The sequence below is a fragment of the Rutilus rutilus genome (assembly GCF_951802725.1).
Source record: "Rutilus rutilus genome assembly, chromosome: 11".
Classification (NCBI taxonomy): Eukaryota; Metazoa; Chordata; class Actinopteri; order Cypriniformes; family Leuciscidae; genus Rutilus; species Rutilus rutilus.
Window position 1 is genome coordinate 32,047,191 of NC_140216.1, and position 27,384 is coordinate 32,074,574.

General features: G+C 37.7%; 1 protein-coding gene across 4 annotated transcripts in view; it reads left to right on the top strand.

Annotated features, from left to right (window-relative positions):
- Positions 1 to 27,384, top strand: part of oxr1b (oxidation resistance 1b) — a 56,513-nt gene that overhangs the window by 3,920 nt on the left and 25,209 nt on the right. For 2 of the 4 annotated variants that reach the window (XM_084423762.1, XM_084423763.1), the window contains exons 2-3: positions 369 to 456; positions 13,714 to 13,910. In XM_084423762.1, coding sequence (XP_084279888.1) covers positions 440 to 456; positions 13,714 to 13,910 — 214 coding nt within the window. In that variant the 5' untranslated portion in view covers positions 369 to 439. Of the gene's footprint in view, positions 1 to 368; positions 457 to 13,713; positions 13,911 to 20,479; positions 20,589 to 27,384 lie in introns of those variants that run through there. The other 2 variants (XM_084423765.1, XM_084423764.1) reach the window with 1 other exon arrangement.

Below are 27,384 nucleotides of genomic sequence, written 5' to 3' on the forward strand. Positions count from 1 at the left end.
GTATAATTGAGTTAGCACAGAGATAGCTCTAGTGGTTCCAAGCAAAGTGGGCAATAATCATTTGCATGTCTTCTTCTGCTCTTTGGTAAAGTTATATAACCAAAGATAAGACTGTAGACAGGAAATCTACAAACTAATCCCTTGGTAAACACCATCTGGTCGGCAATTAGTGGACATAAAACTAACATTGTCCAGCTCCCTCTGATTTTGTTCAAGACTGCCGGATTGTGAGTGTCAGTTGTAATTTGCTCACCCATAGAGGTCACACCCCTTATAGAGATGAGGTTATTGGTCCTTGGATTTTCTTAAACCTGATACCATGAGATGTTGATTGAACCTCTCCCTGTAACCATACTCTCTTCCTACAGGTCCACTCCATAGAGCTGGCCTATCGCTGTCATTGTGTCACCCATCCAACACAGGATAACAAGGAGTCAGAATGTTTAACACAAAGAGGTCAGTACACAGTAGTGGTTTACACTGTTTTTACATGCATTGTTTTTGATGGTTTAACTGTGATATCAGTGCCATTGTTTGAGTCAAGCATGATTAAATACTAGTGCACATACTTAGGGTTAAATGTACATTCAAATCATTAACCCTAAATATCACTTTACTGTGAAACTATGCACATGAACGAAACCTCTTATAAAGGAGGGACCAGAATCATATCTAGAGACCAAAATACTGGGAAGCACCCAGAAACCGCATAGCAATGTGCTTTAAAAACCGCATAGCAACCCCTTGGCAACCACCTACAACTTAATAACATCGTATCAGCGAGTTTTGTGATAATAAGCCTATGTCACACTTCCTGCTTCCGGAACGCGGAGTAGAGATTCAGAACTTCCGGTCAACAGTATTTCTCGATAAGGATTTCGATTATCAGCCATAATGTCTAAACCATCCGAGGTAGACTGACCACGAGCTATGAGGTTGTGAAACGAAGGTTTTTGCTCCTGTAGAAGCTATAAGTTCGTATGAAATCAACCTTGTTTTAAGAAAAACATGTTTTATCCGTGATCTTATGAAAAAAAAACTACACTACCCACAATCCTAAGCGTAGCTGCTGATTGGTCCAACTTGCTGTTACCATAGAAACGTTTACCTTACTGGCGGCGGAATTCAAACACTTACCTCTGTAATTGAAAATGAATTTCTCCCAGAAGAACTTGTACCCTTTCCTCAGTTTTGACGTTTCCACTTGAGAGTTTTAATTTACCATCCGAACCACATCGTCATATGTGACTTCAGGCAGGTTGCGGAGAGATTTGGTCCAGTACTATGCGGTACTCCGCCGTTGCAAAAAGCTAACCGGAAGAGCCGTATCCTTACTAAAAGACGTACTTCCGGTCTTCAATTTTTTCGTGACATAGGCCTATTGAGTACAAAGAAGCGTTATGCATTTGCAAACTGATTTTATGCAAATGCTTAACAAATAATTGTGTTAATCTTGTCATTTGCATGCATTTAAACAACAATATTTACTAGGTAGATTTGTAGAGTAGTGGCAGGCAATGGACATTTGTTTACAATAGCTAGTCATCCTATTTGATGCATGGACCAAAACAACAGTATAAATACTTGTTTGACTTGCATTCAAAACATATGCATCATCAAATTATTGATTGACCATAAATCAGTATGACCGCATGACTTTATCCTCATGAATTCAATGTGACTGCACCATGCTTGAGGCACATACACACGCACATACAAAAGCAGATCACTTTAAGAGAGGAAGTTCGAGGCAGAGCAGGACAATGAGTTTTCTAAAAGTGAACTTTGTGATGAGAATAAAGCTCTGGTAGGAAACCACAGGAGATAAGATCAGGGCATTATCATTTAAATGACACAGACCCCAGGTGAAGATACTCCTGGATTCTAATAAATGCAGGTTGTAAACAGGATATTGCTGAACATGAGCAGGGCTCTTGAATTTTTTGTTTTAGCCCTGCGAATCATCATTAGGGGGTTGAAGCATAAAAATCTCAAGAGGATTACATAATCCTCTCTAACCCCTAACACCCCTCCCCTCCCCACTGCACATCTGTCATCCTGCTTGATGGATGCCATAATCTGCATTTTTCCATATGCACTTTCCATTCCACCATTCTGAGGATGAAATATTCTCCTCAAGGCTTCCAGACATGCTCTAATGGCCAGCCCAATATCATTAAAGAGAACTGACTCCATTTGTGTTTTATTGATGGCTGTTTTGGGGATTGTTAAAGGGCCTCTTTTATTTATATATTGTTAGTTATTTCTTCCTTTGTGCCAGTCAAAATGCATTCATGCCTATTTCAGCAGTGTTTGGGGATGTTTGGAAGGTCCTTTGAGGTTTAGAGTTATTTTTACCTGCAGCAGCACCGGGCTGTTATCTCTGCATGAAACAGTGATGGATTGCTTGGAAAAAGATACATTCCACCATTTTTATAGCTTCCTATTAATTATATTAAAACTAGAAGGGGTTATCTGTGACGAGAATAGTCAGATTCAAGATTTTACGAGCTCAGACATTCTCATTTTGAAAGGTTATCCCAGTGGCAGTATTATCAAGACTCATCTCTGGATTTGTCTCGGCTAATGGAGTAACTACGCAAGTACATGACGTAAGGCTAGAAAAGAAAGGTATTGGTTTACAGCTTTCTTGGTTCAGGTGAATAAGGATCACAGTGGCAGGTTTAACTAATCACCACCATCTAAATCAAGCTAAGAGCTGTTTTGCCTTTACCTGATTACCTGAACGCACACTGTCTGTTTAGAACAGAAGAAATCCATCTGTTTTACAGTATTAAGTTACGGTTGTTTAATTTGTGGGGAAAAAAACAACTTTTTGCAACAGAAAGCAAGCGAACCATTGAGTATTTAATTAAATAATCAGTAAATTAGTAAATTATTTAAAGGAACACTATGTATTGTTTTTGTTCAAAATTAACTAAATATACATCATCAATTCTTCTTTCAAAATGTGTTTTTGTCTTACCCTGATTCACTAATGGCGTGTTCACACCAAACGCGAGTTTAATTATTTGTCCGAGTAGATTAACTTACATACAAAGTCGATGCAAAGACGCGAACAGACGGGCGGTGCAAATGACGCGAATTGGGCAACACGTTTGCCGCGAACGCTCAATATTCGCCTCAATCGCGTCTTCCGCGCAAGTTGAAAAATTTCAACTTCAGCGGAAAATTCGCATGACGCTTTGAAATTTTGTTGTTGCTGTTGATGTGTGTGAAGACACTCCTTTTTGCAAGATGTTTTTAATCGCGCGAGTGATGCGAAAAACAAGAAACATCCCACGAGTAATCTAGAGCGAGTAACGCAATGCAAATTTACACTTCGCGTTTGGTGTGAACACACCATTAGGTAAGCCTATTATACGTTTTTATATTTTAAACCTGTCGGGATGGTTTTCATGGGAAATTGTGTAAATATAGTACGTCACTCGCCCCATAGGTTACATGTCTCCGGCTACTTTATTGGGTGTGAGTGGCATAGGTTAGAACACAATGAGCAGAAAGGTTGGCATGGAGCTGCTAAATCTCGAACCTACAGAGAATCACATGCTTTAAAGCAGGGCTATTCTCGCTTTTTGCTGGCAGGTTTCTCTATAGAGCTCCCCCTACAGCTTCGGAATAGATATTTGACAACACTGTCGAAAAACTCGTTGGCGACTCTCAGATACCAGAGGCTAGTAGATCAACGACATCAAAGCAGATGGGACATTTTTTAAAACGTCTTCTTCATTCGGGTTCGAACAGCGTGAGGGAGCGCAATAATGACAGAATTTTAGCAGATTTTTTTGCCGTAAAGCAATTCGTTACATCGCGAGACCTGATATACCCGCCGGCCCAAAGTTGCAAGGGTGGTTTTTCGGCTCACAGGCGCTTGGGGGGGTGCGGGACGACCACCATTCAACCCGAAAAAAGTCATATAACTATTCCAATGACTCCGAAGCTGTTCGGTTAAGGTAAAAAAGTGACTTAGTTAACCTTTAAAAAAACGCTGAACAGAGGAGAGTCTGCTCGAAAAAAGAGAACGCGACAGAGCTCGTAATAAAACTAGAATCAACATTGGCTTGGCTTTTCTGAGATGGCAAGAACTGAGGGATTTGAAATGTTGTTAAAGCAATGCAGAGATGGCATTTTTATTACTCAGCAGGTCAGTAAGGTATTTTATTGAACATATCAATTGCCATATAGCTACTTAACAGAGTTCATTGTAAAGCATTATCTATTGTGAAGGGTCATATACAGTGAGGAAAATAAGTATTTGAACACCCTGCTATTTTGCAAGTTCTCCCACTTAGAAATCATGGAGGGGTCTGAAATTGTCATCGTAGGTGCATGTCCACTGTGAGAGACATAATCTAAAAAAAATAAATCCAGAAATCACAATGTATGATTTTTTAACAATTTATTTGTATGATACAGCTGCAAATAAGTATTTGAACACCTGAGAAAATCAATGTTAATATTTGGTACAGTAGCCTTTGTTTGCAATTACAGAGGTCAAACGTTTCCTGTAGTTTTTCACCAGGTTTGCACACACTGCAGGAGGGATTTTGGCCCACTCCTCCACACAGATCTTCTCTAGATCAGTCAGGTTTCTGGGCTGTCGCTGAGAAACGCGGAGTTTGAGCTCCCTCCAAAGATTCTCTATTGGGTTTAGGTCTGGAGACTGGCTAGGCCACGCCAGAACCTTGATATGCTTCTTACAGAGCCACTCCTTGGTTATCCTGGCTGTGTGCTTCGGGTCATTGTCATGTTGGAAGACCCAGCCTCGACCCATCTTCAATGCTCTAACTGAGGGAAGGAGGTTGTTCCCCAAAATCTCGCAATACATGGCCCCGGTCATCCTCTCCTTAATACAGTGCAGTCGCCCTGTCCCATGTGCAGAAAAACACCCCCAAAGCATGATGCTACCACCCCCATGCTTCACAGTAGGGATGGTGTTCTTGGGATGGTACTCATCATTCTTCTTCCTCCAAACACGTTTAGTGGAATTATGACCAAAAAGTTATATTTTGGTCTCATCTGACCACATGACTTTTTGTCCCATGACTCCTCTGGATCATCCAAATGGTCATTGGCAAACTTAAGACGGGCCTTGACATGTGCTGGTTTAAGCAGGGGAACCTTCCGTGCCATGCATGATTTCAAACCATGACGTCTTAGTGTATTACCAACAGTAACCTTGGAAACGGTGGTCCCAGCTCTTTTCAGGTCATTGACCAGCTCCTCCCGTGTAGTTCTGGGCTGATTTCTCACCTTTCTTAGGATCATTGAGACCCCACGAGGTGAGATCTTGCATGGAGCCCCAGTCCGAGGGAGATTGACAGTCATGTTTAGCTTCTTCCATTTTCTAATGATTGCTCCAACAGTGGACCTTTTTTCACCAAGCTGCTTGGCAATTTCCCCGTAGCCCTTTCCAGCCTTGTGGAGGTGTACAATTTTGTCTCTAGTGTCTTTGGACAGCTCTTTGGTCTTGGCCATGTTAGTAGTTGGATTCTTACTGATTGTATGGGGTGGACAGGTGTCTTTATGCAGCTAACGACCTCAAACAGGTGCATCTAATTTAGGATAATAAATGGAGTGGAGGTGGACATTTTAAAGGCAGACTAACAGGTCTTTGAGGGTCAGAATTCTAGCTGATAGACAGGTGTTCAAATACTTATTTGCAGCTGTATCATACAAATAAATAGTAAAAAAAATCATATATTGTGATTTCTGGATTTTTTTTTTTTAGATTATGTCTCTCACAGTGGACATGCACCCACGATGACAATTTCAGACCCCTCCATGATTTCCAAGTGGGAGAACTTGCAAAATAGCAGGGTGTTCAAATACTTATTTTCCTCACTGTATTCATCCGCTCAGTCACATCGAAGCACAACCAAAACAATGTTCTTCTGCAAAATGCATGCATTTTTTAACCGCTAGAGGGCCAAAAGTTACATAATGTAACTTTAATATTAAAAAATGTCCTATCTATTTATCTATCTCCATCCATCTATCCATGATGGATATCATGGCTATCCCAAAGATTGAAAAGTATAGAATTAGATACACTACCATTGATAATAAAAATAAATGTTTCTTGAGCAGCAAATCATCATATTAGAATGACTTCTGAAGGATCATTTGACACTGAAGACTGGAATAATGATGATGAAAATTCAGCTTTGCCTTCACAGGAATACATTACATAAAATATATTAAAATTGAATACAGCTATTTCAAATTTTAATAACATTTCACAATTTTACTGCATTTTTGATCAAATACATACAGCCTTTGTGAGCATAAGAGGCTCTGTAAAGACTTGAACAGATGTCCAAATTTTACAGCAAAGACTAACCAGTAGGAGCGATGCCATGTGTTCTCCACAAAATACAATGTTGTAAGATGAAAGCCATTTCTTGGGGGATAAATGAAACATGTAGTCCCATTTGAATTATGTAAGTCCTTTTAGGAAGGCAATAGTAGGGCATGCTTTTGATGTGAAGCCTGTATAGCGCATATATCCTATATGAACATAAACATCCAGGCGCACACAGTGTGTGGACACACTCGGCTAATTCAGAGTGACTGTTCTGTAGCTGCATTTAATACACTCACTGCACTTCCCAGAGAAAGTTTCAAAGAACTCCTAAGAATGGAAGTCACACTAGAGTCACTACAAGAGTGCCTATGAGAGCATGAAGGAACACGGAGTACTTTTCTTAGAGTGGCTTATGCAGTCTGTATACTAGAAACTCAAGTGCTTGCGTAATAAGCCTGGAGAACTTGGCTGATGTTTCAAGAGTGATGAGAGGAAAAAAAACATTGAATGCAATAGTGCAATTTGTAGTCATATCGAAACTTATGCAAATAATAAGCATTTGATTGCAGCATGTTAAATAATTCAATATTACATCTAAATCCCCAGAGAAATACCACTCATTTGAATACACTCAAGGGCATCATTTCAAAACTGAAGGATACATTTATGATTATTTGAATTCTGTTTGACAGTTTAGACAGAAAACAACCTCTGAGAAAAATTGATTCGTCTCTGGTTTCTGTTTGCCTATAGTGCATATGTTATGATCTGCTTTTGTGATCTGCTTTACTTTTATATACGTGTTCAATAATCAAATAATCAAATAATCTTAATATTAAAATAGAAATAATACTAAAATAGAAATTCTTTTAATAAGTATTTTTTGTTTAATTAAATGTTTTTTAGTTTTTGTTTATTTTATTTAATTTTTGTATTATTTTTTATTCATGATAAATGTGTATCTAAAATTGCCCATTGCACATGAAAAAAAGCCATCTAAGGCCAAGGTAAAAAGCCCAGTCAGTCAAATGTTGTTTCAGTGGAGTTATCAGTGGAGTTATCTTGTAGCAGAAATCTTTATGGAGTACATTGCTATTTTAGATTCAAATGTGCATTTCCGCATTTCCGTCTTGACTTTGTGAAAACAGAAGTTTCCCCAGTAGTCTTTGTGTGTCTGTGTGTGTGTGCGTGTGTGTTTGCTCTTGTACAACATATTCAACAATGACCCAGTTCCAGACTTTGATGTCAGAATCTCAGTTCAACACAGAATGTGAATATTTAATATCCTCATATTATCATCAGGCTTGTGCAATAACAAGCTCTCTGCTGGATTTAACAATTTCTTTACAAAAACGGGCTTTTGTTGGCATTGGCAGTTGCCAGAGGGTTGCTAAGGTCTTCTGAGTGGTTGTTAGGAGGTTGCTAGGAGGATTGTGTTGTGGGTGGTTACTTACTTGAGCAAGTCAAAAGAACCCCTACTTTTACGTACTTGGATGTAAGTCTTGTAAGTTTTTTCAAGGAGTGAACATTTGAAAAAATATTTCAGACACCCTTTAAATGCTTCTAACTTCACAAACTTTGCATTTGGGTAATATACAGTATAGGCTAAATCAGAATAGTAACACTCAGATTAAAGTTAGTTCATATTTTAATGTCTAATAAGATCAGTGCCCATAGGGTATCAATATAACACCTGCTGCTGTTATGTAATATTTAAGGAGTTCAGCAGGAGTTTGAGAAGCTTAAAATCTGTCATAATCTCTATTAATGCTCTCTCCCCTCATTAAACATGTCCCATGCTGATACAAATGAATTACAATGACAAGTTCTGTTTAATGCATTAATCTTTGTCACTTCAGTGTTGTTTTCTTATATATTCTTTTTTTTCTGATTCTGATACTGAATAACTTAAACACCTCTGATTGATCATTGCATTCAGAGATCTACAGACATGTCTTTACTGTAGATGCAACTTTTCCATCCAAAGTTGCTTATAGCTTATGCGCAGAGTTGGAATATCACATAAAACCTTTGCGAATAAAGCACGGTTTTCATCCAGTGAGTCGAAGAGAACAAAATCATCACTTCCTGATAAACAGGTGCTAAATATCACTAAGAAAAGAAGAGAAGCCGCCGTATATAATGAATTGCTTGCTTCTCAGAGCGTGCAGACGAAACACATAAACATGTTATCTTGCTTTCGGAGGCAGATGTTGCTGTTTGGGAACGCAGTCGTGTAAGACAGTTCTGGGAGGTAATTATACTGTGCCACTTTGACGACAGACTTTGCTCAGGTGTTTCAGAATGACCAAAACAGCATTTCAGATGCTGTGCAACGAGACCGGTTGCACACATAGACAGTAAAAGAAATGGACACAGCGACCCCATTCATGATTCAACGGAGAAAAGTGAAGTCAATTAGAAGCACTCACTTCCTGATGGCTGACCGTACTGCGCAGACTCAAGCTGAGCTTGACGACGTAGATGTGACGTGAGCAACCCGTCTGTCTTCTAGAGAAATCTGAACCATTCTCTTCCGAAACTTGCAGAGACGGAGAGCGTGAGTAGGAGGTGTCCATGAGCTAGGAGCAGGAGAAACTTTTGCTAAGTATTCTGATTAATTATTTTGTCATTTTGTCTCCACGTCCCTCCGATTGCCCGCGAGCTTCTCCTCCTGTCCATACGGTAATTTATCTATTGTGCGACAGAGAGTCGCATGGTTATGACTGTGCGACAGAGAGTCGCGTGGTTATGACGCAATCGTTAGCCTATTTTTACAAAAACTGCTTCTACGGGGCCATAACGTAAGATACAAGGTAATGGAGCCTTTTACACATTTTCGTTTTTCTTTAGAAATAAATAATGGACAAATGGAGTCTTTAAACATCTCAGATGTAAAGTTATTCGCTGTCAAAGTGAGGCCAAAATGAATGGGAGTCAATGGAATGCTAACAGCAGGTGATGGTCTGCTAATCAATGGTGGCCCCCGGGGAAGCTTCAGTTTTTTCTGAAAGATTACCCCCTTGGTTGCACAGCCGACCTCCGCTAGTTGGTCCTGTACCGTCCCATCGCAAAGTCACATGTCTTTTGATGCATATCGAGGAATTTATTCCGTAAATGTGTTTCCATCGTAGTTTATGCACGTTTTTTTATCGGATAAAAAATGTATCCGACTCCGTTGAGCGCATACGTTTTTTATGCGCATTTTTTGAATTTATGCGCATTTTGACGTTTGGCGCAATAAAACATTTCTAGTGAATGGCTTAATTAACCACGAATCACGTGACAACTAAGCATTTTGAACTTCCGTTGTCGCAACTCTCTCTCTATATGGCTCTGAATTAACCCTTCAGAGGGAGTTTGATTGACAGGCCATCTGACCAATCATAATCCGCCATCCGCCGACTCCGCCATTTTTGTCCGACAAAGCAGTCAGGAGCATAGATATCATATATAAACGCTAGATGTCTTATGGCGCAGTCACTTCCGGCATCATCGTTCGGCCATCTTGTCACAGTGCTCTGTGCATTAAGGTGAATGATCAGCACGCACACAAATCCTCTTATCTCGCTGAAATCTTGACGGATTTACAAACGGTTTGGTTTCTTACAAACGTTATTAACGTGGCTATAATTCCGAATGCTTGAACATGTATGTTATAATTTTTCATATGTATGCAGTGTATGTATGCAGTGTCATAACTACATCTCTGACGTTTATAACAAACCAAACCGTTTGAAAATCGGTAGAAAAATGAGCAAGTTATGGTTATTTAAAAGTACATGCACCATTTAAGTAGTGAGCGAGTACACTGTGGCAAGATGGCCGCCACGTGCGGACGTCGACCTCCATTGGCCAGCAGTGCGCACGAGACATCTAGCCTTTATATGATATCTATGGTCAGGAGAGTTAGTAGATTAACGTTGGGGAATTTGAACTTGAAAAACGGAGTGTACTGATGTCTTTCCGCGGTTAAAACAACATTCCTTCTTATGTTCATTCATGTTTATTTGATGCTATAAATTAAGTAGAAGGAAGAGATGATCGTTCACGAGCAGCTTTAACTGAGGCTCTAGCGATGTGTCAGACACAAAATGGTATTTATTGTTTAAATTTCTTTTAAAAAATTATTTGAAAGTTTAGACTTTGTTTCATATCAAAAGTAACCTGCTCTGTCCTGTCTGTCAGTGCGTTGTCAGTGTCCTCTCTCCTCCGCGATGTATTTTTAAAAATGTTCACTGCGTGAGAACATGGAGTGGCGTGAGAGCGGCGTAGCTTGTCGGACATAGCAGCAGTAACTAAAGGAGGCGTGTCTTTGCGAACGGTCAACTCTGCAAAAACTTGTAAATAACAAAAACAAATGGACAGCATATTTTTTCGCTCTCCAGAGCTCCCCTGTCATTTTGCGCCCTAGACAACTGCTTACTCTACTTATGTCGCCTATATCACGGACTGGCCCCGATTTAGAAATAAATATGCTTGTTAAAGAGGACCTAAAATTCCCCTTTTCAAAGTCTTGATTTTTTCAGGGCCTACTAGAATAAGTTTTCATGCATTTTCATTTATTTTATTGCAACAGCACCTCTTTTCCCAGTCTCTCAGTAACGCTCTTATAGTTCCTCTCTATGAAGCTCCTCCTTCCAAAAACCCCAATGTGCTCTGATTGGTCGGCTGGACCAGTGTGTTGTGATTTGGTCAATGTTTCTCGCATATTTGGGAAATGTCAAGCCCGTTCTGCAAGAATCACTTCGAGTTTCAACACACTAATAACACAACTCAACCAGGACTCCTCTTTATTTCGCACATGCCTTGGGCAAGAATTATTTAAATGAGGAATATTGTAATGAGTTCGTTCCCAGAAGAAAACTCATGACTACAATCGAGGCATTTCAGGGAGTTCAGACACAGTGTAACTGATATTGAAAATTAGATTTTGTGCTGTGTAAATGTGCAGACATTTTTCATGCTCAAACAGCAATGGACCCCTTTAAAGAACCAAGTGTCTGTAAAGGGTAAAAATGTTTAAGGATTTTGTGATTTGTGGCAATAATTTGTGTTTAAATGGAGATTTTTTCAGTGGGTTAATGCGGGAAACTGACTCTTAATGCCTAATAAAAGTGAAACCTAATAAAGTATTGTATAAGAGTTTGCTTTTGGCTGTAAAATCCTTGATATTCTGAAGGCGAGCAGTCACCCCTCTCAATGAAACTTTATTTCTTGCCCACCATTTTAATAAGCTAATTTACACACAGTGTGGTAGTGCTTGGCTTTTGGGATTGAGTGTGTGCATGAATAATCAACACAAACCAAAATATCCTCACATTGGGCTTCATTTGCAGAACAAATTTGTGTGAATATCACTAAAACCCTTTAAAATGTTGTCCAAATCAATACAACAATCTACATTCACGAAGTGTTTTTCAAGCAATTTACTCAGATTTGTGTTTCATGAATGAGACCCTGTGTGTTCACGTTTACTTTTGTTACTTAATTAAACAATAGAAAAAACGAAAGAAATTTAAATAAAAGTCAAGAAACAACGTCATGGAAAACCTGGGAAAATATTCGAGAATTTTAGAATTAAAAATAGTTTTTAGTGGTTGCTAAGTAGTTGCTAAAAAATTATTTGTAAAAATCCAGTAATCTGAAATGACAGGAAGAGTCATGGAAATTCATTGGTGAAAAGACACAGGTATCCTGAAATTATCCTCTCAGTGAGTCTTCTTTGTGTCTTTTCTTTCCGTGCGAGTTGGCCATAAATTTTCTTTTGTTTGCTCTGGAAGTTCTCAAACCACAAGCAATTAGGTCATTCTGCAGAGGATGGTTACCTGCTGTTAATGAAAGCTCAGATAATACTTAAATACTGTTGACATGGAGAGGGCTCTGGCGAACAGTTTCACATTTACACCGTGACAATTGCATGTCGTAAATGAGAGTGAGTCCATTAGACGATAAGTTCAGCCCAGATTTATGGCATCTTAATGTCTCCCTACGGGACAATAAAAGCTGGTGATCTAGCCGTGACAATGATTTTTTAACCCCCTTACCAACGTCAACAGCAATATCCTTTAGCAAACTGCTTTAGTTTGTCAATATTTATTGACGTTACCATGACACTTTTCAATATGGATATCTAAGTTTTCAGAAGGAGTGTTAAGCTTGAACATGGTTGGTAGCAGGAGACACCAGTGGATGGTTGGTTAATTCCTAAAAGGACCCATGAAATTGTCTTGAGTTCATTGCTCGGGTGAATGAGTGAGTGTGAGACTTCTTGATCTAGGTCAGTACATCTAGACAGGGCTGCTGTCTGACCCCATCACTTGTGACGTCTGAAGCCCTTGGTCTTGGTCTTCTGTCTTTTCTGCTGCAAATCCAAAAGGACTCTCATGGCAGAGGCACTAAAAATGTTTATCAAGGCTTCTTTTATGCACTCTGCAAAATAAGCAGAATTCAATAAGTATTGATTTCGTGTGGTATAACAGCAAAGATGCTTGATGTCATTGAGTTCATATAGAGACAATAAAATATGAGTAAAAAATTGATTTTGAATGTTCGACCTGACCCGTTGTTGCTCATTTCACTTGCAAAAGACGGTGCAGAAGCAAACATGGACTGCTTAATGCTTTTGGTGAAGAAAATAAACATAAATGTATAAAATTAACTAAAATTTATGCGACTGCAAATTTAAGACATACAAAAGTCGTTCAAAAGTCCACTTTTTTGCCTCTTATTCTCACCAAGGTTGCATTTATTTGATCATAAATACAGTAAAAGCTGCAATTAAATATTAGTACAATTTAAAATAACAGTTTTTTTTAAATATATTTTAAATTTTTATTTATTCCTGTGATGCAAAGCTGAATTTTCAGCATCATTACTCCATTACTCCAGTCACATGATCCTTCAGAAAATATGCTGATTTGGTGCTCAAGAAACTTTTTTATGTATAATTATTATCAATGTTGAAAACAGTTGTGCTGATTAAAATTCTTGAGTAAACTGTGATTTCAGATTTCAGGTGAGTAAACTTTTTTCAGGATTCTTTGATGTATAAAAAGTTTAAAAGGACTTTATTTGAAATATAATTTTTTTGTAACAATGTCTTTACTGTCACTTTTGATCAATGTGAAATGCATCCTTGCTGAATTTTTTTAAGGTATTGTATATGTAAAAAAAAAAAGAAAAAAAAAGTAAATAAATACAAATTTTAAATATATTTAAAAGTTATTTTAAATTGTACTAATATTTAATTGCAGCTTTTACTGTATTTATGATCAAATAAATGCAACCTTGGTGAGAATAAGATATATATATATATTAAATAAAGAATTATTAGTTGAAATTATTTAAATCAAATGCAAATGTTTTTCCTTTCTGTATTATAGGTTGAAGAAAAAGTCCCAGTCAGTGGACATCCCTGATGAGAGTTATGCCGGTTCATTCGTCAGAGATCTGCTGTCGTCACCCATGATACAGAATGTGACCAGATCAGCCAAAACTGAAGAAAAGGGGATCAATACCACCAACATCCAAAAGGCTCGTAGTCCTCGACGTGGAGAGCTGAAGCGAGGTTATACCATAGGTGCGTGACTTCTTCATACTTTTATTATGTTATCATAATCTTTAGGAACAAGTTTCCTTTGGCTTCCTGAGCAAAACAGCTTATCTTGGGTTATTATGTTGCATTTTATTATTTCTATTGTATTTATTCCTATTTCATTTCATTTTTAGTATTGTAATCACTCAATGTATTTGTTTTAATCGAAGTACTTAATGATTTTAGGGTGTAGTTTTACTTACTGAGCATGTTATGGTGCATTAGAAAACACTTCTAGTGCAAATCGAACACATTAACATGAGCATTATCTTACAATGGAAAGGAATATTCCAGTGAGACTTGTTAGTTATGCTTAATCCAGTGTTGGCACAGGATCTGGCTGGCTGGCCCTGCGGTAAGAGGGAAATGGATACCTTTGAGACTGTAATCAGAGGAGAAAAGAGGATCTCATCCCTCTGTGGACCTCCACACACACACACACGGAGTAATTACTTCTGAGTTGTGAGGTTCTCCAGCTTCTAGACTAGACAGAGGACCCGTACAGTAACAATAATAAACACACTTTAACCCTCTGACTGTTACGGACATCTTGATGAATCTGGTCATTTCAGTCTTTTAGTCTTTTTGAAAGATATCCAGCCGTTCGAAAGTTTTTTAAAATGTTTTCGAAAGTCCCTTATGTTCACAAAGGCTGCATTTATTTGATCAAAAATACAGTAAAAGCAGTAATATTGTTAGAATTTAAATATAGGGCTGGGCGATAAATGATATCATATTGAGATCGCAATAAAAGTTATGTAGATAATGGTGATAAGCTCTGGACATTTATACTCTATATGGATTAATCTAACAGAAATAAACGCTACAACAGCCAGTTAGTGCATGTCGCTATTAAGTGATTTCTGTGTGTCTGTGTGTGAATGAATGATACACAAACTCACACATGTGATGCCCACGCTGTTTTTAGCATCTGCCGTCTCAAATATGAGGACATGAACTCATCTCCAGAGCCTCTTGGAGAGTCACTTCACAAGCTTTGAAAAAGTGCCATCAAATACACACTGAACTGTAACTAAAACGGAAAGATCTTCGCTTTAAACCGTCAAAATAAAAGTTTAAGAAATGATGACAGAAATATATCACTACTGTAGCCCATACTAAAATGTACTTTTCAACGTAATAATGATAATATTATTATTTTTAAGAAATATCATACAACTAAGATGTTTTTTCATCCATGTTTTAAACTTATTTGTCAAAAAATAAAAATGTAATGTTTTGTTGTAAATTAATGTTATATTTTTTATTTCATTACATTTTAAAAGCTTGCTTACATTGTTAATGTTTATATAAACTTGTATTAAATCATAAAACACAGAATCCCAAATAAATAAAATGGAAAATACAGAATTTAGGGGGAAATAAAGTGGATTCCATGGGGGCCTTACATTAGAAGTTTAATTGTGAACAATATGAATGTTTGCGTTCATTCTCAAGGTCTTAACAAATATGTGCAAAGCATTTTCTTCCCCATCAAGGGTAGGTAATTGAATATTATGATAAATATCAATATCGTATATCGTCTCGGTCACATGATTTACATGTCCTATAGCCTTGTTGTTGTATCATATACTTTTTCTCTTGTTTCTTATAAGAAAAACTTTCCCCAAGTTTTCTTGGCAAAATATAGCCTCACTTACTGTTTGCTATCTTTGTGGTGAATGAAAATGAAAATCGAGTTATGTTTTAACTAGTGCTGTCAATCGATTAAAAATTTTAACTAGATTAATCACACATTTTTTCTGTGATTAATCGCAATTAATCGCAATAAAAAAAGAAATGTTTTTGTACGTTTTTAATATATTTTATAATGTAATAATTTCACAGTTAATCAAATTAATGTAGAAACAACATAAAGACAGTATATTTTAAATAATTGTTTAATGGCATCTTTTTATGAATGAAGGCCAGTATTACTGATATTTTTTTTTTTTTCACATTTATTAGGCTTCAAAAATATAACAGTTTTTAATTTAAGTGAACTTAAAACAATGCTAACATAAACCCATAATAAATGTCATATTTATTCGTGCCCTTCCTGTCTTAACAGTTAGGAAATATACAGAAATTTAATAAAGTTATCAAAGTTATATGCAGTCTGCACTGCATAAACTATAAATTAAATAGTTAATCCTTATTAAAGCTACAAAAGTTATTTAGTCAACAGCAGTGAGTCATTTTCTCTGTTCCCTTTGTTCTTTAACTTTACTGACAGGAAGCTTTATTGGCTGCTGTCCCTTTAAGAGCAGACACACACACACACACACACACACACGCGGAGCTCACCGTTTATATACTGTCTATGGATCTCACGCGCCTCATTCTCTCGCAACTCTTTGTTCATTTTAGACTTTATATAAATCATTTAAGACTGCTCTTATGAGGATAATCGACAAAATTATTGTTATTGTTATTGTTATTGTTAGTTCAAGCGCGAAAGAGAACTGGATTCTGGCGCCCTGTCTATGTGTGTGTGTGTGTGTGTGTGTCTGTCACATAAGGACATTCACAGACAGCGCATTCTCTTTTGTCTTGCCGCGCTTGAAATGTTTAAAAGCATTTAAATGAATAAGAGCGTGATCATATAATGTAAAGCTAGCCAACGGATGGCAGAAAAGACGGATGCTGCGTTAATTGCGTTAAATATTTTAACACGTTAAACCAGACAAAAATGAATCGCATGCGTTAACGCGTTAACGTTGACAGCACTAGTTTTAACACTTGGCAAGTGTCAGCCTCACTTTCAACTATCAATTTCATCAGGGCCTAACAAGGAGACATTTTCCAAATCTTTGATTACCTGGGTCATGTGAAGTTCAGAAGGCTTTTTAGACCAAACAACTTGAAAGTTCCTAGCTTAAGAATATTTTGCAAGGTAGTTCACCATAAATAATGCACCGAAATAGTCTTGCTCTTTTCAAACCGCTTCTGATCTTTTGAGCGCGACTACAAATAGCCATGATGCATCAAGCTTCCTAATGGCCATTTTATTAGAACTGGCTGTTGTGGTGGTGAATAAATGTGCTTGCACCCTCAGGTGAGCATGTAAACGTGCATTTGTGTGTAGTTTCATACCCAGACAGTCACGCCATAAGCTCAGTTAACTTTGTGAGCTGCAGTAATTACTTCAGCAAGATTTTTTTCCCAAAGGACAGATACTGGAGGTATTTTGAGACGTCCCTGCGTCGCTTCCGTTACGGCTAATGTTTCTCATTGTTACCTACAGGGCAGGGTCGACGCCAGCCTGAGGCTTCAGTTCAGTCTCCTGAGCCTAATGATGCAGCTCTGCCATTAGTTCTCCAGCAGTCGGGTGTCTCTCCCAATTAACTGTCTGTGGAAAAAATCTTTTAATCAAAGCTCTTTGATCAGATCTCCGTCGGGCTAGTGTACTAGATGCCATAAGTCAGACTAATTAGACTGTTAATCATGGTAATTTGTTCGCTGTCTTAAGCAGCATCACATCAGAGTTCATATAAATGCCTTTTATAAGTGTTTTAGCAGTAGACTTAGTGTGGCTCAGATATAGAATTTTCCCTGAGGCTTTACACATTTGTACATGTTCCTAAATGTTGAATGTCTTGGATGCTTTCTCTCCATTTTCAAAAACATCAGGGGTTAAAAGAAAAAGCACAGGTCTAGGCATTCTTGGCTTTTAAAGCCTTTTATAGCTGTGTGGCTGTATTGGAGATTGAACCTCACAGCTCAGAATTAGCTCTTGTTGGTAGCTCCCTCACAAACACACACATACACACACAGTCACAAAAAGTAATCTTCTCAAGTGAAGTGCAATGGACGCAGAGCTTCTGTATAAAAACACTAAAATAGAGTGGATGGAAAATGAGAGTTTTACCTCCCCATACTCTGTCTTCAGTATGTCATATCAAATATGGTATTTATTTGTTTTCTTTCTGCATGATACTGTGAAAACTTACGGACTTGGCCATATTTATATGCAGTATACATACAGTGTATATACTCTCACTGGCCACTTTATTAGGTACAGCTTGCTAGTACCAGAACTGCCTTATGACCTGCCTTAATTCTTCATGGCAAAGATTCAACAAGGCGCTGGAAACATTCCTCAGAGATTTTGGTCCATATTGACATGATAGCATCATGCAATTGCTGCAGATTTGTCGGCTATGCTCTATTGGAATGAGATATGGTGTCTGTGGAGGCCATTGAGTATAGTGAACCAGTTGAAACCAGTTTTGAGATTGAAGGGAGTGGATTGAAATCCACTGCTGCTTCAATGTATATGTAATGAGTGATTATAATCAAGGTATTAATCAATACTTTTCCTTCTAAATATCAATGAGTTGAATGACTTCTCTGAAGATTTTACTTTGTTATAGAAGTTACCAGTGTGATTACTGAAATGTTCTTTTCATGTATTCATTAATGTCAGTATTTGATATTTGAATGCAGTAACATTGCTTGCCTATTTATCCCAGCTTCCAGAAATTAAATAGGGACTTGTTTTGTGTTTGAGAAAGGTCTTCAACATGTTAAAACATTATAGGGGTCATTTAAGTCTATAGTTTAAGGTACCATTTGTCAGTTAAAGCCTATAGTTTCCATTTAGGATAAAGTGTCCTATAGAGAAAGAACTTGTTATCTTGATGTTTTGAGACGAGACTCCTGTTTATAGTTAGAGCCTGGCCAAATCCAACCTTGGAAAAGATGTGTGCCGGCCGGGTGTGTGTGTTAGTCGTCTTGCTTACAGGTTAAGGAACCACTGGCATTGTTGGAGATTGACTGAGTTGTTGTTCGGGACATGCTGGCACCCAGCAACCCAAATCTGCGACCTGGAAGGTCACGACGTGCCTAACTTCAGGGTCCGAGTGTCAGCAGCATAATCTATGGAGATATGCTTCTGTCTATCTGTATATGTGTGTAAAATTACTATGTTTATCTATTTCTTAGCCAATGAGAATCATTAAACCTGTAAGCAATGACGTAGCTTAGACCTTGGAAATGGTATAACTGCTCTGATCTTTGTAACTGTAAGCGGGGCGGCCTACGAACTCCTGTGTGAGTCTTGAAGCTGAACTTCTGCTGATGAAACTGCAAACTATATTCAGTAAAACTTTTATTCAATTTTTTATAATTCTGACTCCGGGTCTTCTTTCAAACATCTGGTCCTTGGGTTCTAAACTGTTAACCCCTAACAAGATGATTTGAGCTTTATGACATGTTGGATTATCCTGATGGAAGTAGCCATCAGAAGATAAGTACACTGTGGTCATAAAGGGATGGACATGGTCGGCAACAATACTCAGACTGTGGTGTTTAAATCAATGCTCAATTGGTATTAAGGGGCCCAAAGTGTGCCAAGAAAAAACACACATTACACCACCAGCAGCCTGAAGCGTTGATACAAGGCAGGATGGATCCATGCTTTCATGTTGTTTACGCCAAAATTCTGACCCTACCGTCCGAATGTTGCTGCAGAAATCGAGAGTCTTCAGACCAGGCAACGTTTTTCCAATCTTCTATTGTTCAATTCTGGTGAGCCGATGTGAATTGTAGCCTCAGCTTCTTGTTCTTAGCTGACAGGAGTGTGTCTTCTGCTGCTGTTGCCCGTCTGCTTCAAGGTTGGATGTGTTGTACGTTCAGAGATGCTCTACTGCAGACCTCAGTTGTAACAATTGGTTATTTGAGTTACTGTTGCCTTTATCAGACGAACCAGTCTGGCCATTCTCCTCTGACCTCTGGCATCAACAAGGCATTTTCGCCCACAGAACTGATGATTAATAGATATTTTCTCTTTTTTGGACCATTCAGTGTAAACCTTAGAGATGTTTGTGTGAGAAAATCCCAGTAAATCAGCAGTTTCTAAAATACTCCGGACCAGTCCGTCTGGCACCAACAACCATGTCACATTCAAAGTCACTTAAATAATTTTTGTTCCCCATTCTGATGCTCAGTTTGAACTTCAGCAGGTCGTCTTGACCATGTCTACATGCCTAAATGCATTGAGCGGCAGTTATGTGGGAGAAAACGCCTCCATGTGATTGGCTGATTAGATATTTGTGTTATTTATATACAGTTTTATACAGTTGAATCTATCTTAAACAAAATAAGGGACAATAATATAAAATATAAAATAATAAGTGATCTAAATTGTTGGATTTTCTAATGGTTTGAAAACAGGTTACCTATTTTCAGACACTACTAAGATGATCCAGCAGAGGGTGTATTAAACTTACAGTATATCCTCAACATATTAATAAAATGTAAACAATGCTAGATAATTAAAACGTATTAAACTAAACTTGTGTTTTCCACTGCATAATAAATAATGGTAATGTTTTAATTTAATGTTTTAATGTGTGGACTATTATTATAATTACATAAAATAATATAATATAAAATAAATATATACAACAAAGTTCATGGACACAATTGCCTGTGTTTGACTTGACTTTACTTGTGGCCTACTTTTTCCTTCACCAGGCATCACGCCAGCTGTCAAAAGTTTGTTTAGTGCAGTTTCAAGAGTCCAAAATTCCTGGTTATGATTGCATCGCGCAGTCTAAAGCAGAATAACAAATGAAAGAGCTTGTCCTCTCGTATTGGAGTCCTTTTTTTCTTCTCAATTGATTTTTGTTGGTGTAGCTGCGAGCATGTTCAAGACAGGTGTGTAGTGGAGCTGTTTAAACTGTGCATTTTAAATGTTATTTTTCAGCTCAGCTATAGATTACATGGCATATATAGGCTATCACAGATTTATCGCAGAAGCAAAGTGAGGCTGCTATGTGCAAGGATAATTTGACTCAATATATGAAGCTTTTTCTATCACAAATCTAAACTTGCCTCCGGACTCGTTTCTCATTTGTAGATTCACTAAAAGTGATTTATACTGATTGCCGGCCGGCTGGCTGTTTTATTGCTGTAACAGATGTCCTGCTTTAAAATATGCAGATGATCTGCCTAAATGTGTGAAACATGGAATGATTTGGTTTATTAAGTAAATTTCAAATGCTTGTTAACATTTTATTCAATTCCTTCACATTCTAACAGGTGTTGTTTGAACCATGTTTCAACATGTGTGGTTACCAGGGTATTCTGGGTGATTGCATACAACGTTTATATTTTATTTTATTGAAACAGCTGTCTTATGATAAATCCAGATACCTTCTACCTCTTTTCAGCAATAATCAATCTCCACTCTAAAAGCTGTTGATTCGTGCTATCCCGCAGCTGGGGAGTGGAGGGAGTGACAGATACTTTGATTGACAGCGGTTTATAAATCCATGTAATGACTCCAGAGTCCTGCTCCACTTGCCTGTAATGTGACAGGTGATAGGAGGAGACAGCAAACTGCTGAGTTGGTGTTTCTCACAGCTGACCTACACACTTTTCAACCCTCCCCGCTTTGGTCTCCTGCAAATCTCACTGCAAGAGAATACGTGCTGCAGTCTGGAGATCATATACAGACATAAATCTGTTGTTTAAAAATGTTGTTGTACTCTGCCATCTTAAAGTGTAATCTAAATTAAAATCTTTATTTAGACAGCCATATCCTCCCTCAACATTCGTCAATCTGACGTAATGCATAATCCTTATTTTAGTGAGACAAGTTACTTTTCTTAAAATGATAGTTCTGTAAAAAAAGATCAGCATGTAATTCCAAGCAGGATAATGACCATGATTTAAAGTGTAACTCTCGCCAAAATGCAACCTAGGGTCTTTTTGTTAATCTACCCGAGGCAAACTTTCGTTTAAAAGCATAATTAGAATGGAAACGGCACTTTTAAGTTTGACCGTATTTTCGTTTTCGGTCAAATAGCCTTTTGAATGGGAGTGCTTGGGGCACTTCTATGATAGCATAAAAATCGCTATTTTTAAAACACTAAGGAGGCTCGACACAACATGAAACTGTGCTGAAGTATCACCAGGGGCTCTACACATGAACTCGAGCATTGAGAACATTGTTTGTGTACACAGAGTTTACTAAAAAGAAAGATTTTGAACAACTCACTGTAGCTGTGTCCGCCGGCATTTTGACAGTCAAAAATAGTAGATCTCCGAATGTAATGTAACAGGGTGGAGAGTAAAGATGGAAAGCTCCTATAGCTTAGTTCCATATAAATTCACGGATAATTTGTTGTTTTGTCGTTAGTGAAAATCAATATTGACCTTGTATTTGAAAAAGGATCCTCATATAAGAAGCAATACTAAAATTCAGAGTCAGTTCATTCACATTCGGAGATCGACTATTTTTGACTGTCAAAATGCGGGTGGACACAGCTACAGTGAGTTGTTCAAAATCTTTCTTTTTAGTAAACTCTGTGTACACAAACAATGTTCTCAATGCTCGAGTTCATGTGTAGAGCCCCTGGTGATACTTCGAGCAAAGTTTCATGTTGTGTCGAGGCTTCTTAGTGTTTTAAAAATAGCGATTTTTGATGCTATCATAGAAGTGCCCCGAGCACTTCAGTAAGGCAATTTGACCGAAAACGAAAATACGGTCAAACTTGAAAGTGGCGTTTCCATTCTAATTATGCTTTTAAACGAAAGTTTGCCTCAGGTAGATTAACAAAAAGACCCTAGGTTGCATTTTGGCGTGAGTTACCCTTTAAGGGTACCATTAAAGGATTAGTTCATTCCAGAATTAAAATTTCCTGATAATTTACGTACATGACATGGGGGTGAGTAAATTATCCGAATTTTAATTCTGGAGTGAACTAATCCTTTAGGACTTCTCTAGTTGCAATCAAAATTATTTAGCCCCCATTGCAAATCAGGTTTGTTGGCAAAATTTACAGACTTTCAGGTGTTTACAATGAACAAATCAAACAAAAGTAATTGAAATAGTTTAACACAACAAATGTTTCAAGTGGTTTCTGCAAATTCAACTGAAAATGCAACTTTTAATGACTTCCGCAGTCTCAAAATTGTTCAACACCCTGAATAAAATCCCTCACAACAGCACAAATCTGCAAAACAGGTGTTTCACAAGGGCTTCATTAGTTGCACCAGGTGTGCTTGAGCTAGAACACATGAAATATCTATACTGGCTTGGTTTGTTGAGTGTCACATTTGACTGCATGTTAGAAATATGGCCTAGTCAAAAGATTGGTCCAAAAAGTTAAGAGAAGATATCATTGCACTTCACAAACAAGGAACAGGATACAAAAAGATAGCGAAGGAACTAAATGTTCCTAGAGACACCGTTGGAAGCATAATTCGCAAGTTCAAAGTTAAAGGCTGCAACCAGATTAATGAGAAGGCAGGTTCAGAAAAACCCTTGAGTGACTGCAAAAGACCTGCAGCAAGACTTGGTGACTACAGGCACTGAGGTTTCAGCTTGCACAGTAAGGCGCGTACGTAACGCATGCCAGAACTCCAAGACGTACACCACTACTGACCTAAAAGCATTTTGTTCTGTGGAGTGATGAAACAAAACTGGAACTTTTCGGCCCTATGGATCAGTGGTATGTCTGGAGGAAGAAGAATGAAGCATATGCTGAAAAGAACACTTTGTCTACAGTTAAGCATGGTGGGGCTCGTGATGCTCTGGGGCTCCTTTGCATCCTCTGGCACTGGAAACCTGAAGCATGTGGAAGGCAATATGGATTTATTGAACTATCAGGAAATCCTAAACGTCATGCCGTCAGTGAAGAAGCTGAACCTTGGTTGTCATTGGACCTTCCAACAGGACAATGATCCCAAGCATATCCTCAAATTCCACTAAGGCTTGGTTGCAGAAGAAGTCGTGGAAGATTCTACAATGGCCATCACAGTCACCTGACTTGAACCCCTTAGAAAATCTCTGGTGGGATTTGAAGGTGGTGATTGCAGCACGCAAACCCAAGAATTACTGAACTGGAGATCCTTGGAAACGCTGCCAGAAGCTGATGCCTGGTTATACTTCTAGTTTGCAGCAAAAGGGTGTTCTACTAAGCACTAAAGATGCTTGCCATGATAGGCTTGAATAATTGTGAGACTGCAGTGATTAACAGTTGCATTTTCAGTTGAATTTGGGGAAACCACTTGAAACATTTGTTGTGTTGAACTATTTAAATTATTTTTGTTCGATTTGATTTGTTAGTCTGTAAATTTTGCCAATGAACCTAATTTGCAATGGGGGTTGAATAATTTTGATTACAACTGTATGTAAATGACCTCTGTCATCATAGGCTCCGATTTATGTTTCTGTCGGTGGGGGTCTCATGCAAATACATTACCAACCAAAAATAAAACACCTTTTTATTCACTTCTGTTTTCATGAGCAAATGTGTTAATTATAGCTACATAGCCTATGCAACAAATGTCCCTTAAAACATTTCAATATTCTCATTTCTCAGTAGTTAATTATAGCCTTCTGTTAGTTTTTCTACTGTCCTTTTCAGTTCGATGGTGCGCTCGATGAATGAATTATACATATATAAGTTTACATTATAAGTACATTATATAAGTTATTTGAGAAAAATGCACAGACTGCAAATAAATATATATTATCAACCAAACAAAATCACATTCTATCCATGAGTATTGTCGCGAGTCACGTTCTTGCTGATATAGCTTATGCTACGTGATGATCATTAGCAGTTCACTAAATAAAATTCAATAAATACCTTTATTGTATCTTGCTGACTAAAATCAGCTTGAAATCTCATGAAACAAAAGTGAATCCGTAATTTCTTTACAATTTAAAGGTACACCGTGTTATTTCATCCCGTCAATCGTTAAATCAACATTAAATCCAGGAGAAAAGACAATTCTAGAGAAAGTGCACAGGACAAAGTTTTAGCATGTACGCGTGAAATCTGAGCGAGAGTAAAGCCATGAGACCACTTTATATTTGAAAGTGCATGTCCAGTTTTGTGCTAGAGAAAGAAATCCACCTGCGAACGGAGAGATTCGTTACATGGATGCGCTCTTGTGTTACAATAATGCACTCTTGACATTTGTCATTAAAATAACAGCAAACGGCCTTAAATGAACTATAAAAACGAGAAGATTTAGTGGGTGCTCGAGCCCTTTCTGACATCATAACCATGACTGTTTTGCAATGGCCTTTTTTCAGCTTAGTATTCATCTGAAGGTTCTTTAAAGGCAGTTTTGTGTCTAAATGGTGCACTGAACTGAGCAAATAAAGTCCTTTTTTAAAATCCCCAATATCTGGTCCCTTTAAAGCTTGGCTTAAACTGCTGGCCCTTGCGGTTTCATTATGATGGAACATTTATAGGACAAAAGGGACACCATCGAATAAATTGGCCTGCATAAGTCGTGTTTAGTGCTCATGCTGTATCCTCAGCATCTCAGCCTCTAGCTCAGGTGCTTTGACAGAGAAGTCCCTGGGCTCTCATCTGGGTTGAAGTGTGCAGCTGGCATTTCAAATAATCCTGGTACGCCGTCTTTACATCAGGCTTACACGGAGTAAGAATGACTTTAATTGGCACACCAGCTTCCTTTAATCTTCGAATAACGAAGAATCAGTTGAGGCCGGCCAGAAAGTATATCATCCCTTGAGTTGTCTTTTAACGAGAATGAGTTTATTATGCACACTCAGCCTAGTTAAGAGAAGTTTTGTCTTATACTTTGAATATGTACTACTACAAGTGATAGCAGTGATGATTTCCTTTTGAAGAACCTGTTATTTGCAGCTTGCCTATTTTCTTTAGAAAATGTGTGTATGAATTAAAAGTTCAGCTCCCGGATAAAGGCGATCAGGGATGCTCAATTCTGCTCAAACCCTGTTATATCCCACCAGCTTGTACCATTCCAGGTGATTCTGATTAGTTTGTCTGGGGTGAATTGAAACTAAACTCTACAGGAAGCCTGTGTCAAAGTGGACACCTTCCATTCTCATCCAGAGACCCTTCACCCCCGTCGGCGAGCGTCTGTGAAGGCATCTGCTAGTGGGTCTCAGTCAGGGAGCCATTTCCGACACTGATGGGAACCTGCTTCTAAAAATAACCTGTCATGCCCGAAGGTGCCAAGATAATAGGAGGCTCAGAGCTGTGATTTGTTGTCCAGAGCAGATAGAAAGGGGAATGTCATGGCTGATTTGCTGTCAGTGGTCTTTTAGACCAGTGTTTGTGGGCTGCTTGTGTCAACTGTAAATTGAGGTTTTGGTATTACACTATTGGTCGAAAGTTTGAGGTCAGTAAGACTTTTTTTTTTTTTTTTTTTCAGCAAGGCTGCATTAAATTAATCAAAAGTGACCGCAAAGACTTTTACATTTGTACAGAAAACATTCTATTTCAAATAAATGCAGTTTCCACAAAAATATTAACTAGCACAACTGTTTCAACACTGATAATAATCAGAAATGTTTCTTGAGCAGCAAATCAGCATATTAGAATGATTTCTGAAGGATCATGTGACACTGAAGACTGGAGTAGTGATGCTGAAAATTCAGCTCTGCATCACAGTAATAAATTACATTTTATTCAATTCGAAAACTGCCGAAATACATTTTTTACATTGTGCAGCCGTGCAGGGTGTTTAATAATCACTAATGACTTTGTTCACATTTTTTTCACTACCTTTTTGGCCAAATCTGTGGAATTAATAAATTAACAGACAAAGTGAATGGGATTTGTTCAGTTTTAATGACAGGCATTCTAGTTTTGTAAAAGCTACAGTGTTTATTCTGTAACTACTGAGCTTTGTTTTGTTATAGATATATTAGCATTTCTTCAACTATGGCCATTTTCAGCCATGTAGGCCAAATTAGTTTATTTAATCTATCCAACTCCCTTATCTTGTACAAAATTTACAATCAAATAAAAACAAAACAATTTTTTTGTGTAATTTACCAAAATTACAGTTTAATTGGATTATTATTATTATTTTTTTTTTAGAGTTTCATAGTTTAGAACTTGTGATAATTCATGTTTTTATGATGCATTTTAGTTGCCAAAAATAGAGTGTTAGGCAAGGAATAGGCATGTTTTATTGTATTACATTATTTTACTTTTACTTTATTTTACAGTTTGTTTTAATCCATTATACAGAAAAATAACGAGGAACCACAGCATTGGGATTTTTCTACTCAAAATGATAAACTTCACTGTAAAAAATAAGATCAATATGTCATGACAACATGTTTTTCCATTACTTTAACTCATCAAAATAATGACTTGCACAGCCAATTTGATTATGCTTACAAAGTTTTATGAAGATTTTCACAATATCAGTTCTTTTAAATGTCGTTAAGTGGAGTTTTTAATTATCCAAACACAAACCACCCAAAGGCAAGTGTAGTTTATTTTATTAGGCATGTCCAAATTTCAGAATCAAATCTTCTGCTCTATAAACTCACAGACGTTCACATACGGTATCAGCTGGCATAGTGCATTGATCCCCGCATAAGTATGCTCATAAAAATTACATTTATAACCCATTTACAAAACAACACCTCCGTTTAATGGCATTTTCTTGTCACCGGGAAACTTAGACTCACAGACCGGGTCATACG